The sequence below is a fragment of the Scyliorhinus canicula genome, chromosome 16, assembly GCF_902713615.1.
Source record: "Scyliorhinus canicula chromosome 16, sScyCan1.1, whole genome shotgun sequence".
Classification (NCBI taxonomy): Eukaryota; Metazoa; Chordata; class Chondrichthyes; order Carcharhiniformes; family Scyliorhinidae; genus Scyliorhinus; species Scyliorhinus canicula.
Genome location: NC_052161.1, coordinates 119100349 through 119114381, shown reverse-complemented (window position 1 = coordinate 119114381; position 14033 = coordinate 119100349). Strand labels below are relative to the sequence as shown.

Here is a 14033-nt window from a genome sequence, read left to right as displayed (position 1 = left end):
TTTGACTGTCATACTGAATTCAATTGAATTTTAACACAATATTGTTGAACTTTATTGCATTCCACTCTTTCCTTTCATACTCCCTTCTCCTATTTCTTAAAACCCAGGATCCCACTCCTACAAATGTGTGTACCTGAACTCCTTTCCCATTTTGTGTATTCATCCTCTGCCTATTCTTGCAAACATACCATCTCATATTTTTATGCATAACATTTCGCTGATACCCACCTGCTGCAATCAGTAGCCGATCCATGACTTTCTGTAGGGATTTACAATCCTTCATACAATTTACCACTTTTGCAATCATTTTGCAAACATTGCTGTTATGCTCCCATACCCAAGTCCAGATCAGTTAACTAAAATAAAAGCCAAATGCTGCAGATGCTGAAAATCTGAAATTAAAAACTTAAGTGTTGGTTAAACTCAGCAGACCCGGCACACCTGGGCAGAGCAGGCCCGACAGCACCTGGGCAGAGCAGGCCCGACAGCACCTGGGGAGAGCAGGCCCGACAGCACCTGGGGAGAGCAGGCCCGACAGCACCTGGGGACAGCAGGCCCGACAGCACCTGGGGACAGCAGGCCCGACAGCACCTGAAGAGAACAGACCCGACAGCACCTGGGGACAGCAGGCCCGACAGCACCTGGGGACAGCAGACCCGACAGCACCTGGGGACAGCAGGCCCGGCAGCAGTTGGGCTAGAGTAGCAGAGTTCGTGTCTTGAGTCCGTATATGTCTTCTCCTATTAACAATTATTTTGTTTATCCAATTTCTTATCCACGCTGTCACATTCTATTTCATGCTCTGCCTTTGTTTTATTGAATAGCTCATGGACAGCACCTTATCAATTGCTTTTGAATATTCACATCCACGCCATCCTCTTCACTTCCTAGTAATCTCTTGGATTTCCACCCTCACCAATCCAATGGTTTACCATGCTTGCTGCATCTTTACTTTGCTCCAAGTTAGTCCAGAAGATGAATATCTCGATACAACTCTCCTCAGCTCACATTCAGTGAGTAGATTTATTTACTTGCAATGATATTAAGAAGTACACAGACTGTGCAATTCTTCATATTAAATCAATTAAAGTACCAGGCCGACCACGCTTGACCTGTGAACGTAGTAAGTCTCTTTGCTCCACAATCTACTTCACACGCCAGTGTTATCGCTCACTTTGCTCGGGGTGTTTTGGATGTCAAGGGCAGTCCTCTTGCCTCACCCTCTGGAATTCAGCTCTTTTGTCCACATTGGACCTAAGGCTGTAATGAGGTCAGGAACTGGCCAAACTATCTTGGAGACGAGACTTGCTTCTACCTAATTCTTCCTCCTCTCTTTTGCAATCTCTTTGCTCGGGGCTTTGAATGCTTTTGATTTTCTTGTAGCTTACCATGAATTCAATGCAGCTCGGACATGCCCAGCTTTCCTCTGGAACCAGCAGTTTAATTGTCTCTGGGAATCCAACAGTGAATGATTCACGGAACGAATTGTTATTTACTTCTCCCAAGTGAGGTCTTCTTGACTCAGTTAGCAACCGAACCAGCTTTGTAAACATACCCACAACCAGATTAACAGGGGTATTCAGCCATGCCGTGATTTTAAATATTAATTTATAGGATGTGGCCATCGTTGGTTAGGCCAGCATTTAATTTTCATTCCTAATTGCCCGTAAGAAGGTGGCCGTGAGCTGTCTTTTTGTACCGCGTGAGTCCCCATAGTGTAAGTACACCCACAGTGCTGTTAAGGAGGGAGTTCCAGGATTTTGACCCGGCGACAGTGAAGGAATAGCAATATCTTTCCAAGTCAGGATGGTGAGTGGTTTGGAGGGTAACTTCGAGATGGTGGTGTTCCCTGGTATCTGCTGCTCTTATCCTTCTAAACTGCTGGTGGGTTTGGAAGGTGCTGTCTAAGGAACCTTGGCAAGTTCTTGCAGTGCTGCCTGGAGATGGTACACACGGCTACCACTGTGCGTCGGTGGTGGACGGAGTGAATATTTGTGGAAAGGGTACCAATCAAGCGGGCTGCTTTGTCCTAGATGGCACTGAGCTGAGTGATGAGTGTTGTTGGAGCTGCACCCATCCAGGCAAATGTAAAGTATTCCATCACAACCCTGACTTGTGCCTTGTAGATGGTGGACAGGCTTTGGGGGGGGTCAGGAGGTGAGTTACCCGTCTTAGGATTCCTAGCCTTTGACCTGCTCTTGCAGCCACTGTATTAATATGGCTGGTCCAGTTCAGTTTCTGATCGATGGTAACCCCCAGGAAGTTGATAGTGGGGGGGGGTCAGCGATGATAATGCCATCGAATGTCATGGGGCAATGGCTAAATTCTCTCTTGTTATTGTTATCTAGCACTTGTGTGGTGCAAATGTTATTTGCCATTTGTCAGCCCAAACCTGGATATTGTCCTGGTCCAGGAGAATAGAAATCATAGATGTACACGCCTACAGCCCTGAGGACCTGGGTTCGAATCCCAGCCCTGGGTGACTGTGCGTGTGGAGTTTGCACAATCTCCCCGTGTGTGCGTGGGTTTCAGCCCCACAACCCAAAGATGTGCAGTGTAGGTGGATTGGCCACGCTAAATTGCCTCTTAATTGGAAAAAAAATAATTGGGTACTAAATTTATTTTAAAAAATCATAGATGTACACGATGAATAAAACTCATTGAAAACAGTTGTTCGTTTGTTGCTATGTTTCCCAAGCTGCTGGAAGCCTATTCTCCTGAATCAACTGAATTTCTTCACAGCCAACAACTCCCCAATTGGGGACTTGTTCCTCATTAAATCCGGTCTCCGTTGCTGCACCTAGATTTAAGACAGGAGTCACTAGTCGAGGCTGCAGAAAATTCCCATAGACCCCACTCAACCAGCAGCGAGGTGGAGGCTACCTGCAGAAAAGTGCTTGGTTCCCTTATCCCTTTCTCTCTTCTCAAACCTTCACGCACGGACGGCTTGGCAAACTGCTGCTGCATTGTGCTGCCACTCATCTGCTCCTGCTTATTCTTATCATTATGTGCTAATAATTGGCCATCGACCTTTCGTCAAGGGCCCACCAGACAACTCAGGAGTGAAATATCCACAGGCTACAGGAAGGGAAACCCTACTCCGGAACTTGAAAATACCAGGACATAAATCTCATGCTGCATTGCACAGATAGTGAGTTGGAAGAGTGTGTACTGAGTGATAGGTGTGATTATAAGTGAGCTGGGTGCAGGTTTCCAACGATAACCTAGGAAACAGTTCACCTGAGGCCAAGCTCATATCCCAACTCTGCTGAAGAGGGCACAAGTGCAGGTTTTAGATGTCCAATTTTTTAAAAATAGGAAAATGCTTTCTATAGGCCAGCTTTTGGTAAATGCACAGGAATGCCTGCCAGCTGATTGGTGAATGTTCAGCATAGGGTGCTTCTGCAACATGTTCGTGGTGGTCTACTTGCAACTTGTATGCAGTCCTGCACATGACATCTGAAATCGACCTCCTTCAAATGGAAAACTGGATTTGGGCCCTCCATGCAGTAGTCTCTGATGTCATCACATTATCTCCATTATCTCCTCGGCTTGGGACAGGCTGGGGGAACTGGATAAATAGGGATTTCAGTTCAGCACAGATGTCTCGGCTGGGATTCTCCCCTACCCGGCGGGGCGGGGGGTCCCAGCGTAGCAGAGAGGCGCCAACCGCTCCGGCGTCGGGCCTCCCCAACGGTGCGGAAAATTCCGCACCTTTGGGGGCTAGGCCCCCACCGGAGTGGTTGGCGCCACGCCGACTAGCGCCAACGGTTTTTGACGTCGCTGGCCGGCATCGGGGCTGGCCGAAAGGCCTTCGCCGGTTCGCGCATGCGCCAGTGCATCAGCTACCGCTGACGTCACCACCACCGCATGCGCGGTAGGGGGGTTCTCTTCTGCCTACGCCATGGTGGAGGCCATGGCAGCGGCGGAAGAAAAAGAGTGCCCCCACGGCACAGGCCCGCTCACTGATCAGTGGGCCCCGATCGCGGGCCTGGCCACCGTGGGGGCACCCCCCGGGATCCGATCGCCCCGCGTCCCCCCCCAGGACCCGCTTGCGCCGTCAATCCCGCCGCCACCAGAGGTGGTTGAAACCACCGCGGCGGGAGAGGCCTCTCAGCGGCGGGAGTTCGGCCCATCACGGGCCGGAGAATCGCCGCAGGGGGCTCGCCGATCGGTGCGGAGGGAATGCCGATCGGTGCAGCGCGATTCTCGCCCCCGCCAATTCCCGGGTGGCAGAGAATTCCGGCCACGGTGGGGGCGGGATTTTCGCCGGTCCCGGGCGATTCTGCTCTCCTGCAGATTGGCGGATATGCTGATCAAGCCACAGTGGCAATAGCGCAACGGGAGTATTACTCAATAAGGACAACACGTCTGCCCCTCAAGCAAGCCTGCCCTGATGCCAGAAGACCAACTGGTTTCCCTGACAACAGTCTGAATGGAATCATTGAATATAAAGGAACAAAAATCCTCCAACAAACCTGCCTTATTGGCCCAATTCTAAAAATATACAAGGCAAATAAGGTTTATGGAAATCATTATTGGCCAGTGAAAGTATGCCACTTGTAAATGTGTTTATTCTTGTTTGGTCAAGCTTGCAGTTTCATTCTAAGCATCCAATTGGAGTGTGGGAAGAAAATTACACACTACTTGACAAAAATCATATTACATTACATGTGCACGGCATCAGAATGGTATAATTTTCTAGGCAACGTAATTGCTTTGACACATTTCTGTACTATTTACTAGCTGCTAGAGAGCAGCATGTCAACTCCTGGGGACAATAGAAGGCAGGTTTATACCAGACTTCCAGCAGATCTCATTACCTTGACCAACACGGTGTAATTATCTTGAGTTGCCTTTCACAATGAAGTGCAACACAATCGAGTGGAGCCCAGTTATTATCATACCTTTTTTCATAATCCTCTCATTAATAACTTCAAAACATTAAAGCGTTTAAACTCTCTTCGCATCCTTAGAATGCACCCTGATTTAGAACACAAAGGTTCCTCTTGAATGTGATGACTTCGCCAAACGACAACAAGCTAGCCACACTATAAAACTGATTACACCAAGACAGCCAAATCCTTTCCCATGTAACAATGTGAAGGTCCTGTCATTAACTTCATTCATTGCCATGGGAGTAGCTCAAACTATTCCTTTAATCCCTTAATTTCAGCGCACCTCTATAAATTCAGCAGAAATTCCACAAGGCTCTCAATCCCCCATGTTATCTCTATAGTAAATCTCTCTACTTGAAATTCTGTTTCAACTCTTCCCCAGTGTTTTCACAAAGCATGCCAAGGTCAGTTAGTTGGCAAATTCCAAATGGATAAAACTTGTATGTCAATTTGCTTTACATTCATTCCAGATTTCTAAAAGCTTATCAGGGTAGATCTTGATTTGTACGATGGTGGAAAATTGGGCCAACAGTGTCGATTGTTTAACATCTCTCTCCATTTTTATTTTTACTGAGTGTAAAACTGCACCAATAAGCAGGCGGTAATTACATTGGCCGAGATTTTTGCCGACATCGATGGCAGGCGATAACTGGGCGTTGGAGCCGCAGCCAGTAATGGCGGCTTTTCCCACCATATAATGCGGGACTTACAATAAAAATAACTTGCAATCACGGGCTCCATGATGCATCGCTGGTGGGCGGCCTACGAGTCGCCCGCTCCCTCCCCCATCAAATCGGACACGCGATGATCCAGGCACTATTTGTAAAGATCGCCCCAACGCACAGGGAGCAAATGAGGAAAGTCTTCATCCAGTTGCGTCCCTCCATGGTAGCCCACAGGCATTAAGCTGGCAACCCCTGGCAATACCCTCTCTCTCCTAAGCGCTAAATGCACCTCCGAGTTCCCGTGGGTGTGTTGCTTGCCAGGTACACATCTTCTGCCATGATGCTGCTATGGATGAATGTATTGCCGTTGGGGTTGGGGGGGGGGGGGGGGGGGGAGAGAACGACGGGACCGGGGGGGGGGGGGAGAGACGTGGAATGCGGCTTCCGCCTTCTTGTGGTATTTTCTGCTCTCGTCACCGAACCCGACCAACACAAACTGGAACGAAAAACCCCAGCCATTATCTCTGTTGCCTAGTAACTCCACAAGTGCCCCATTTTCAGTGGGGAACAAACGACAAAACAGAACCTGAATCTAATCAGGCCCAAACAACCAAAATTCAACTGCTTGGCAAAGTTCAATTCACTAACATATCTTTGCAAATCGGTGCTGTTTGGTTTACGCGATAAGATTTCTGTTCTTTCCTAAATTTAAATACTCTTATCTTAATATTTATTGGTCCATGGTATATAATTTGCACTTTTTTGCTACTTCGCCCTTTAATTCCAGGAGATACCTGAAAAAAGGGCTTTAGACTTTCTTACCGTCTGGAAGTTCTGAAGTTCTAATAGAGTCTTTTTGTCCACAATAACAATCCCCTTCAGTTTGCAGTGAAAAGCTTCCTCTACTCTTTTGTATGGATGGGTGTCCTCGAATGGGAAAGACGATGGTGGACTCAAACTTGCATGGACCTCTGTCGTCAAGGCTGCCCGTCTCTCTGCTGCTTCTGAGAAAGGCAAGCAAAATCACTGAACAGTGCAAGTCCGACAAGATTACTCAAAAGAACAGGATGGAGTTGTGGCTAAAGCATTGTGTGAGCTTTTCTGCTTGTTCCATTATTGCATCTGGAAAGATATGGGCCTGAATTTCCATGCAGATAGAGAAGCAAATGGTGGCAAATGCACAAATCTGGAAATCCCGCCTACAAACTTGGTACATGTCATTTTTGTGGTGTGCGCGTGGTGGAGGTGGGGAGAGAGAGAAAATGGGAATTGGTTTTAAATTGCACATCTGTAGTTTGTGGGCAGGATAGCTGTCAAGAGAGATGTCAAGGCATTGAAAACTCCTGCCCTTTAAATATTTGAAAATACTCTCTGCATTGTTAAAAAAAACAATGCTTGCCATTTCACTATTTGTTGACATAAGACTTCCTGTTAAGCAATTAGTGCTGCATGATTGATTTAATAACCTACCATTAGCATGGTGGAGTGCCTGTCAGTTCACAGTTGATTGACAACTCCAAGTGATTATAACATTTGTGAAAAGTGGGACCATGAATACAGAGGAATTTAAGGAAGTTAAATATAGTGAATGAGTTTTCATGAAAGAGATAAATTGTGAATTCACCAACACACACATTAAAAAACTTTATTTAATCTCAACATGGGACTTAAGGTCTTCCCATTGCGGATACTGGGTGAGTTGGCATGGTAATTGTAAGGGAAAGGGTGGGCATGGGTTGGCATGAGATGCCACTAAGTGGCATTAGGGATATAAAGAGCCATGAAGAAAGGTAGAGGAACATAGGTTAACCTGGAGTGTATGAAGGGCCATAGGGGTTAGTTCTGGGGGGCATGAATTGGCATGGTTGGTGTGTGGGGCACAAGTGGGGGGATGAATGCTTTTTTTTTGTTTCATTCATTTTTTCGACAACGTCCTGGAGCACTGAGGTCAGCCTTTCGACCAGCCCGCCTCTGAACCTGGCAGCTTCTGAACTCTTTCTGGGGTGGCCCGCCGTGACTCCCGTTTTCACCCAGCCCCTGCATCCCCCGTTCGAAAATCCGAACTTTGGGGGAACCTTTACTGCGTCAGGGTTTTCAGAGCCGGGGAATATCCATGCTTGTGTTGTTAAAGTGCCTTCTGGTGTTACCATCTTCTAGATACTGTGGTCAGAAAGAAGAGTAAGGGACTGCAATGCAATGAGTCAATTGCTAATATACATGACTGGCATGGGCAAATCATAAAATGGCAGGCTTGGATCTTGTACCTCTGGGATCATGCTGGCTGGCATTTTGCTAATGGGTTACATTGCTTTCAGTGGAGGATGCCTTCAATCACAGCACAAGCTCTTGAACACACTCCAGAGATTCTCTATCCTTTATGTCATATGGTCCAGGAAAATGATTCAACTTCTGTATCCAAGCAAAACTCTTGCTTCTTAGTCCTTTAAAGTGAATAGTCTAAATGGTGTGTAGACTTCGTTTTAGGTGCGACTGACTAATCAATGTACTTTTAGAAGACTTGTGGGTTGCTTTTGCTGCATTTTGTTCAGTGAAATGTTTTTTTTCCTCATCCTTCCGTATTCCTCGAGTTGGGTGGGAAGCAATCTCCAGCCTGCACAAAGTGGCCGAGACAATCAATCGGTAATTGTTGGGCGCAGAAGGGAAGAGGGACATGTACCTGGGACAAGGGAATGCCAGCTTTCCTTGTGGACCCCAGAGGAACACGCGAGAACAAATGAAACAGGAGCAGGAGTAGACCATTGGGCCCCTGGAGCCTACTCTACCATTAACTGTGATCATGGTTGCTCTTCTGTCACAATTCCCACTTTCCCACTCCCCCCCACATATTCCTCAATGCCCTGAGAGACAAAAACGATCTGTCTAGCACTAAATATATTCAACGATGGAGAATCCACAATCCTCTGGCATACACAGTTCCAAAGGTTCACAACCGTCTATGAGTGAAGAAATTTCTCCTCACCTCAGTCCTAAGTGATCAACCCCCTTATCCTGAGACTGTGTGAGCCCCTTGCTCTACATACCCCAACCAGGGGAAACAATTTCTCAGTGTCAACCCTGCCAATCCCCATCAGGGTTTTGTATGTTTCAATGAGGTTACCTCTCATCAGTTGAAATTCCAGAGAGTACAGGCTCAATTTACTCAGTCTCCCATCACAGGAATTGGTCTGGTGAATCTTTGCTGTATGGCCTCCAATGCAAGTCTTTTTTTTTTGTTTTTTTAAATAAATTTAGATTACCCAATTATTTTTTCCAATTAAGGGGCAATTTAGCATGGCCAATCCACCTACTCTGCACATTTTTGGGTTGTGGGGGTGAAACCCACGCAGACACGGGGAGCATGTGCAAACTCCACACGGACAGTGACCCAGAGCCGGGATCGAACCTGGGACCTCAGCGCCGTGAGGCGGTTGTGCTAACCACTAGGCCACCGTGCTGCCCCTCCAATGCAAGTCTATCGTTCCTTAAATATAGAGACCAATACTGCACACAATGCTCCAGGTGACATCTTTTTAAAAGTCCTTGCACGACTGTAGTGATACTTCCTTATTCGCAGACTCCTGTCCCCTTGCAATAAAGCCCAACATGCTCTCGCCTTCCTAATTGCTTGCTGTACCGGCCTGCTAACTTTATGCTCCTTGTACGACACACCCAAGTCTCTCTGACCACCAATGTTTAGACTTTTTTTAAAAAACTAAACACGATCAATCTGCATAACTAGTGAAAATGTATCGAATTTACAGAGCAGAAGGAGGCCATTCAGCCCATCGAGTCTGCACCAGCTCTTGGAAAGAGCACCCTACCCAAGCCCACACCTCCACCCTATCCCCATAACCCAGTAACCCCACCCAACACTAAGGGCAATTTTGGACACTAAGGGGCAATTTAGCATGGCCAATCCACCTAACCTGCACATCTTTGGACTGTGGGAGGAAACCGGAGCACCCGGAGGAAACCCACGCAGAGACGGGGAGAACGTGCAGACTCCACACAAACAGTGACCCAAGCCGGGAATCGAACCTGGGACCCTGGAGCTGTGAATCAATTGTGCTAACCACTATGCTACCGTGCTGCCCTGAAATATAGCTCAAAATGGAATTTGTGAAGCATGTTTTCTATATCATATATACAGGCATGATGATGGATTCCCCATCAGAAAATGGCTGGACCATAAATGGAAGCTTGAATCAAGGGGCAAACGGGTTGCCCTCCATTTTATAATCTCCCACTGAGAGCTACCCATCCCAGATACCCCCTGGCCTGAGCTACCCACCCCAGATACCCCCTGGCCTGAGCTACCCATCCCAGATACCCCCTGGCCTGAGCTACCCATCCCAGATACCCCCTGGCCTGAGCTACCCATCCCAGATACCCCCTGGCCTGAGCTACCCATCCCAGATACCCCCTGGCCTAAGCTACCCATCCCAGATACCCCCTGGCCTGAGCTACCCATCCCAGATACCCCCTGGCCTGAGCTACCCATCCCAGATACCCCCTGGCCTGAGCTACCCATCCCAGATACCCCCTGGCCTGAGCTACCCATCCCAGATACCCCCTGGCCTGATTGAAATTCCGGGCTGATTGCCTATCTTACATTCACAAATCAAATGCCTCCTGAAAATCCATACTAAACAGGTACATCTATTCAATTTGTCAATCACAAACTGCCGTTTACAAATCCATGCTGATTCTCTCCAATTATCCAATGTTTTGTAAAGCACGCACTCTCCTCATCCTGTATTTATGGACTCAAGCTTGGCTCCCATTGAGGCAAGAATAACTCTCTAAAAATTACCTTCTTCCAAATCCCGGGATTCATTCCAGTCAGGTGGAGTGACTTTTCTACTTCTTGTCTCAGTCACATCTCCACCTGTCCAGGAAGGCAAGGGTCTGAGGAAGGTCTAAGCAGCTGTCACTTGGCTCCACTTGTGTGATTGGTCTGAGAGCTGGCTCACATCCTCACCTCTTCAACATCAAGAGTCTTGTCAATGTGACGTTCTCGTGGCTCAACTGAGGAGCAGTCTACGAACGTTGGCTGAGATTCAGACTTGAATTTTGAAGCTACCCTTCAGTATTAGGAGCATGAATAGACGTGCCTGTTTGAGTGTGGATATTCAGGAGGCATGAGGCCACTTTAAAAACATTTTAAAAAGGAGGCCATTCTGCCCTCCAAGCCTGCTCCCCCATTCATTATGATCATGGCTCATCATCCAACTCAGTAACCTGTTCCCGCTTTTCTCATATACTTTCATCTCTTTAGCCCGAAGAGCTATTTCTAACTCCTTCTTGAAAACATAAATTGTTTTGGCTTCAACTACTTTCTGTGGTCGCGAATTCCACAGGCTCACCATTCTCCGAGTGAAGAAATTTCTCCTCATCTCAGTCCTAAATGGTTTGCCCCGTACCGTCAGACTGAGACCCCTGGTTCTGGACTCCCCACCATCGGGAACATCCTTCCTGCATCTAACCTGTCTCGGCCTGTTAGAATTTCACAGGTTTACTGGAGATCTCTCCCCCCGCCCCCGCTTTCTTGCAAAATCCAGCGAATAAATTTCTAACCGACTCAAGATTCAACCCACTCAAAAACCTCGCCACATGCCACACAGCAGCGGGACGTGGGTGCAAACCTATCATTTTTGTGGCCAGGTTTTGTTTCTCGTTGTAGGGGTGCCAAGTATGAAGCTTGTGGTTTCCTTTCGAATAATGGGAAGAGTGAGTCACTCCAGCTGAGAGAACATTATTTTCTACTGTGTTCACAACACAATATGCTGTAACTTGTTATTATGTAAAGGTTTCCTTCATAACATGAATGGGAAACATCGCGAAGACTGTTTACTGAATGCACTGATAATACTGCAATTCTGGTTCTGAAGAAGTCACGGTCGACTCGAAACGTTAACTCTCCTTCTCCAGGGCAGCATGGTGACGCAGTGGGTTAGCCCTGCTGCCTCACGGCGTCGAGGTCCCAGGTTCGATCCTGGCTATGGGTCACGGTCCGTGTGGAGTTTCCACATTCTCCCCGTGTTTGCGTGGGTTTCGCCCCCGCAACCTAAAAGATGTGCAGGCTAGGTGAATTGGCCACGCTAAAATTGCCCCTTAATTGGAAAAAAAATGAATTGGGTACTCTAAAATTTTTTTAAAATCTCCTTCTCCACAGATGCTGCCAGACTTGTTTTTTCTCGCAGCTTATCCAACGTGGGTTAAGGATACAGTTCAGAGGCTTGATATCTGCCGACAGGTTATTGGATCAATGTAACACAATGCTACATGCTTCTGAACAACGCTGGTCAGAAGGGGCCCAAGACCTACCCCCTGATCCATGTTGTTCGTTAGTTGCAGCGAGGCTGGACGGATGGTCATTACAATTCAATCGACAAGATTTGGGATTGATCGAGGTATTCAAAATCTTGAAGGGTCTGGACAGAAAGGATAGGGAGAAACTGCCCAATTGGTGTGGGGGCACCAACCAGAGAACAAAGATGTCGGGTGATTGGCAAAAGAAGCAACGGTGACACTTGGCAAGGCTTTTTTAAGCAGCGAGTGGTTAGGATCTGGAATGCACCAACAGTGTGGCGGAGGCAGATTCACTAATGCCCTTCAAAGAGAATTGGATCATTATCTGAAGAGGCAACATTTGAAGGACGACAGGGAAAAGAAGGGGGTGTGGCACTAGGTGAATTGCTCTTGCAGAAGGCCAGCACAGATACAATGGGCCAAATGGCCTCCTTCTGTGCTGTACTCACTCCATCCTATAGGAACATAGCATTTGTACATGACATGGAGGGAATGCGGCAAAGGGTCTCCAGACTGATTCCTGGGATGGCAGTTTGACGTATGAGGAGAGATTGGGTCGACTAGTCCTGTATTCACTGGAGTTTGAGGGGGTTCTCATTGAAAGCTATAACATTCTGTCGGGAAGAGAAAATGCTGGAAAATCTCAGCAGGTCTGGCAGCATCTGTAGGGAGAGAAAGGAGCTAACGTTTCGAGTACGATGACTTTGTCAAAGCTAACTGACAGAGGAAGTGGGAAATATTTATACTGTGGAGTGAGAATGAAACATGAGTCATAGCCACAAAAACCCAGGGAAATCGGGTGCTAATGGCCACAGATAACAAGGGGAAAGAGTGTTAATGGCAGTCCCCAGAGAGAACAAAAGATGTGAAAGGTCAAACAGCAGAGAAACTAACATCAGAGGATGAACTGTAGATGTGGGGGGAGGGGAAGGGAGCAGCAAAGAGGAGAAAGGTGAAGGAAAGGTGGATAAGATTGGGGGAGGGTGGAGAATATATATTAAGAAAGAAATGGTAAAATACATATTTAAACCCCCCCCCCCCCAATCATATCCACCTTCATCCTCTGATGTTAGTTTCTCTGCTGTTTGACCTTTCACATCTTTTGTTCTCTCTGGGGACTGCCATTAGCACCCTTCCCCTTGGTTTCTATGCAACAAGTCATGGTAACACTTTAAAACCCCTTCAGGGGTTTAAAAACACTTTAGGGGCTGGTTTAGCACACTGGGCTAAATCGCTGGCTTTTAAAGCAGACCATGGCAGGCCAGCAGCATGGTTCAATTCGCGTACCAGCCTCCCCAAACAGGCACCGGAATGTGGTGACTAGGGGCTTTTCACAGTAACTTCATTGAAGCCTACTTATGACAATAAGCGATTTTCATTCTTCATTTCAACCGAGGCATACGGAATGAGTTTTAACCTGGTGGGTGGACAGGGTGGAGATAAAACCCAGGTTACTTGCCCGCTCTGACCTCAAACCTTTCCTGCCACCTTGACATTCTACTTTTGGCAAGCTGATGAAGCACCCTCTTATAATAGGGGGAAGCCTCCTGAAGTCCAGCAAATTGAGCTCCAATTATTTCAATAGAACCTCGAGGACATTTGAATGGAGGCCCACATGGATGAAGCAGGTAATCAACTGGCGGGAAGGGTGAAGAGGTCATCCAGCGAAGACCAAAAACTTTTCTTTGTGGGGCCAGGAAGAAAACAGTAGCCTCCCGCCCTGTCCCAAACTCTCCAACTAGCTGGGCTCTATCATCAAACCCCCCTCCTCGCCACTGATCCGAGGCTGGCAGGTTGCCAAGGGCCACTGGATCTCCCGCTGTTGACAGCCACTCCGCGCTGTCCACCCATCAAGGGAAGTGGCCCAGTAGCAGTCAAGTGAGGCTCAGAAGTTAAAATCACGGTCGTCTTGTGCTGCTTCTGATGGACAGCCCCATATCTGACTGGGACGCATCAACGAAGACAACGAGCAACTCTGATGGATTGCATCAAAGAAGAAGTGACAATTTAATTCTCCTTTCCTGATGCAGGCTGTTCGAGGGCACAGATATTGTAGAATCACCATGACATTTAAACAAACAGGAAGCTCTTGGACTTCTATCCCTACACAATACCACAATAGTTCTTCAAAGATCACAAACTAATGCGGATTCTTGAA

General features: G+C 47.4%; 1 protein-coding gene across 5 annotated transcripts in view; it reads right to left on the bottom strand.

The window, feature by feature from the left end:
• c1qtnf12 (C1q and TNF related 12) overlaps positions 1–14033 on the bottom strand; it is a 94651-nt gene that overhangs the window by 35647 nt on the left and 44971 nt on the right. For all 5 annotated transcript variants that reach the window (XM_038821919.1, XM_038821920.1, XM_038821921.1 and 2 more), the window contains one exon: positions 6386–6567. In XM_038821919.1, the coding sequence (XP_038677847.1) occupies positions 6386–6567 (182 nt within the window). The remainder of the gene's footprint in view (positions 1–6385; positions 6568–14033) is intronic.